This window comes from Corythoichthys intestinalis, chromosome 12 (assembly GCF_030265065.1).
Source record: "Corythoichthys intestinalis isolate RoL2023-P3 chromosome 12, ASM3026506v1, whole genome shotgun sequence".
Taxonomy (NCBI): Eukaryota; Metazoa; Chordata; class Actinopteri; order Syngnathiformes; family Syngnathidae; genus Corythoichthys; species Corythoichthys intestinalis.
The window spans coordinates 19,707,538-19,710,425 of record NC_080406.1 but is presented as its reverse complement, the minus strand read 5'-3'; the positions used below and the strand labels follow the sequence as shown (position 1 = coordinate 19,710,425).

The window sequence follows — 2,888 nt, the reverse complement described above, 5'->3', positions numbered from 1 at the left end:
CATCTGCTGGAAACAGGCAAAGCGGTGAAGCATTACAAACTAAAACACATTTTATTTTCCAAACTACATAAATGAATGTCCTAACCAAACCACACACATGAAAGGGCAAAGAGGAAATGGCATGACCGTTAGGTGATTCAAAACACATCAGGGTAAAACAACTTGCAGTAACACAGGTACCTCAATGCGTTCATTCTCAGTGCATTGAGCACATTCAGTTTACTGTAGCTATATTGGCCTCACAAGAGCCAGGCCGCAGTATACGCAAAGTGACAATGTGCTTAAAAGCTCTTCTAAAACAGGGGTAGAACACTGCGTATATCAACGGGTTCAAACATGAGTTGAAATTATACAAATAAGTAACATATTTCACCACGTTCATATTATGGGTAATAACACTGACGATGCTGTACGGGCAGAAACATATCAGAAAGACGAGGACGACAACACCCAGAGTCTTGGCGGCCTTCAGCTCGGATTTCTTCGCTCTGTAAGGGGCAGAATGTTGTCGTCTAGCACATTTAACGTGAGAGCGCATAGCTCTCGCCTGAGACACTGCAACCGCAAACACTCTCGTGTACAGCGTGACAATAATGACGAGAGGAATAAAGAAGTTGACGATAATATCCAGAATGCCTCCGATAACATCAAAACCGTAAACACATTCTCCAACGCAAGTGGAATACATTTTGGGTTGAGCCAGATTTTCCTTCAGAACAATGCCACAGTGGATAATAGCAGCCGACCAACAGAGAGAAATACAAAGTTGAATTCTTTTCACAGTGACTTTGACAGTATAATGCAGAGGATCACAAATAGCCACAAAACGGTCAGCTGATATTAGCACCATGCTTCCTACTGAGGCAGACTCACAAATGTAAGCCAGGTAATTCAACAGACTACATGCAACGTGACCAACAAACCAGCAGGATGTGCTCATGATCATCACAATTGGCATCGAGACCAAGCCCACCAGGATGTCAGAGACGGCGAGGGAAAGGAGCAGGAGGTTGGTTGGTGTGTAGAGCTGCCTGCACAAACGCACACACAAAGAACAATAGGTAACGCCAACAACATGTTTGAGAGCAAAAACATTTCCAGGCAATTGAAGATTAGGCAGATACATCACTCAACACAGATAAGCATTTCAATGCTGTCACAACCTAATCTTGGGTTCAGAGAAAGAGAACATGTGCCTGAAATGGGAGATTGAGATGATGACAAGCAGGTTGAGCAGCACAGTGAAGATGCATATGACTGATAGGAAAATGAGTAAATAATTCTGAGACCAATCAGACATTGGTTTCCTGCAGGAGATGTTGCCTAGCTGTGGATAGCAGAGATCCTCCGTGTCCATGGAGAAGCCGACAGCTTTCTGCCTAAACCTCCCTCTTGTCCATCTCCCTTTAGGTATTCTTATACCTCCCCCAAGCAATTGTGATTGGTCAGTATTGCCAAAGTATGATGTCATGATAAGCGCCAGGCCCCAGGTGCTACTTTATCCAATTTTACAACATCCTAAAATTTTTTCATTGCCAAATTCTGTTATGACTACAAGCCAGAAAGAAGGCTCACCTAGGTTTTGGGGTTTGGGTTAGGTTTAACAAAATATTTCGCTGCTCGTTGGCCTTAGCCGATAGCGCTGGCCGGTGGGTTCACCCAGGGCTGTCATCAGTAATGTGTGCATTTTATGTAATTGCAACACTTTTAAAGTACAAAAAGTCTCTGAAGTCTTTTGAATAACATTGCTATGCTGTTGCAAATCAATGACGAGTATTTCTTACCATTCTGGTGCTGCATGGTTTTGCTGATGGCTTTGTAGTCTGGTTGATACTTGGTGGAGTTAAGCTTCATACAGGTGTTGAGAAACTTATGCAAGTTTATCCATCGGTAGATTTTTTTTCTTTAGCGAACTCACTGTAGGACTTGAATAAATCCTCGCCTCTTGTTGTCCCTTTCATAGCCAAAACATTGCAATCACGCTGAACTGGAATAAATAGCTTACGTCTGCTGACTCATCCAAAGCGAGAGAAAAAAACGGTGCCACATTTTTTTATGTCCTTCACTTGCGTTGCCTCAATTTGATTTGACATCATGACAGTCTTTATCCGAAAAGTCGTCAAAAACGCTCCACAAAGGCAAATTTCTCTGTCAGTTCCTGCTGAAAAGTAGGATACTCCTAGTCTTTTTTCTTTTTGCCATCTTTTCAAAAGGGTTTCTAAAATTTCTAAAAACAAAACTAAAAACGACGGAAGTTTACTTCACAAACATTCGCATATCGGCTGCTATTTTCGACAGCAAAATACGGCAACCCCACTTGAAAAGTCTCTCTGCCTTATCTGCGTTGCCTATGCGATTGAAAGATAAATAGATAGACACAACGACATGTATGTTTGCCATTTTTCCACTGAAATTACTGCGAACTGGCTTTCTAGTTGTCGGTTGTAGTACGTGTCCCATGATCACCGCGGGCTCATGCAGCCAATGGCATGGGACTTGGGGGTATCTAACGTAGCACATCTAGGTTGCTATTTGATGATATCTGGTGCGAAGTACACGAGTGTTGTCGGACCATTAAAAAAAATAACGTACACCGCAAAAGTCAAGTCTGCTCATTACTGCACAACAGCAGCGTGTGACCGTCGCCGTTTCGCGCAATGCTCCAAGGAGTAAAGCACAACTTTTTTTTTTCTTCTTTTTAAAAAAAAAAAAAAATTAAAGATGTGTCTGCGAGCCAGATGCAGCCGTCAAAAGAGCCAGATCTGGCTCGCGAGCCATAGGTTCCCGACCCCTGAATCAAAGGATAATCATGAAGACGTGGCTTGACTTAGCCTGTTAGGATGATTAGGATACATTTTCAAAAAGTCCACGAAATCGAACACAGAACC

At 42.6% G+C, this 2,888-nt stretch overlaps 1 protein-coding gene across 1 annotated transcript; it reads right to left on the bottom strand.

Moving 5' to 3' along the window:
- Positions 1–214: 214 nt before the first annotated feature.
- On the bottom strand, positions 215–1,357 carry LOC130926662 (trace amine-associated receptor 13c-like). The gene is made up of 2 exons (XM_057851706.1): positions 1,197–1,357; positions 215–1,031 (listed from the first exon to the last, which is right to left on the bottom strand). The coding sequence occupies exons 1-2, from the start codon at positions 1,355–1,357 to the stop codon at positions 215–217; spliced, it is 978 nt and encodes a 325-aa protein (XP_057707689.1).
- Between the last annotated feature and the right edge of the window lie 1,531 nt (positions 1,358–2,888).

Coding starts and splice junctions, on each gene's coding strand:
- LOC130926662 (XM_057851706.1), bottom strand. CDS start 1,357: ATGGACACGGAGGATCTCTGCTATCCACAGCTAGGCAACATCTCCTGC. Junction 1,032..1,196: donor ATCTCAATCTCCCATTTCAG/GCACATGTTCTC, acceptor GCGTTTGTGCAG/GCAGCTCTACACACCAACCA.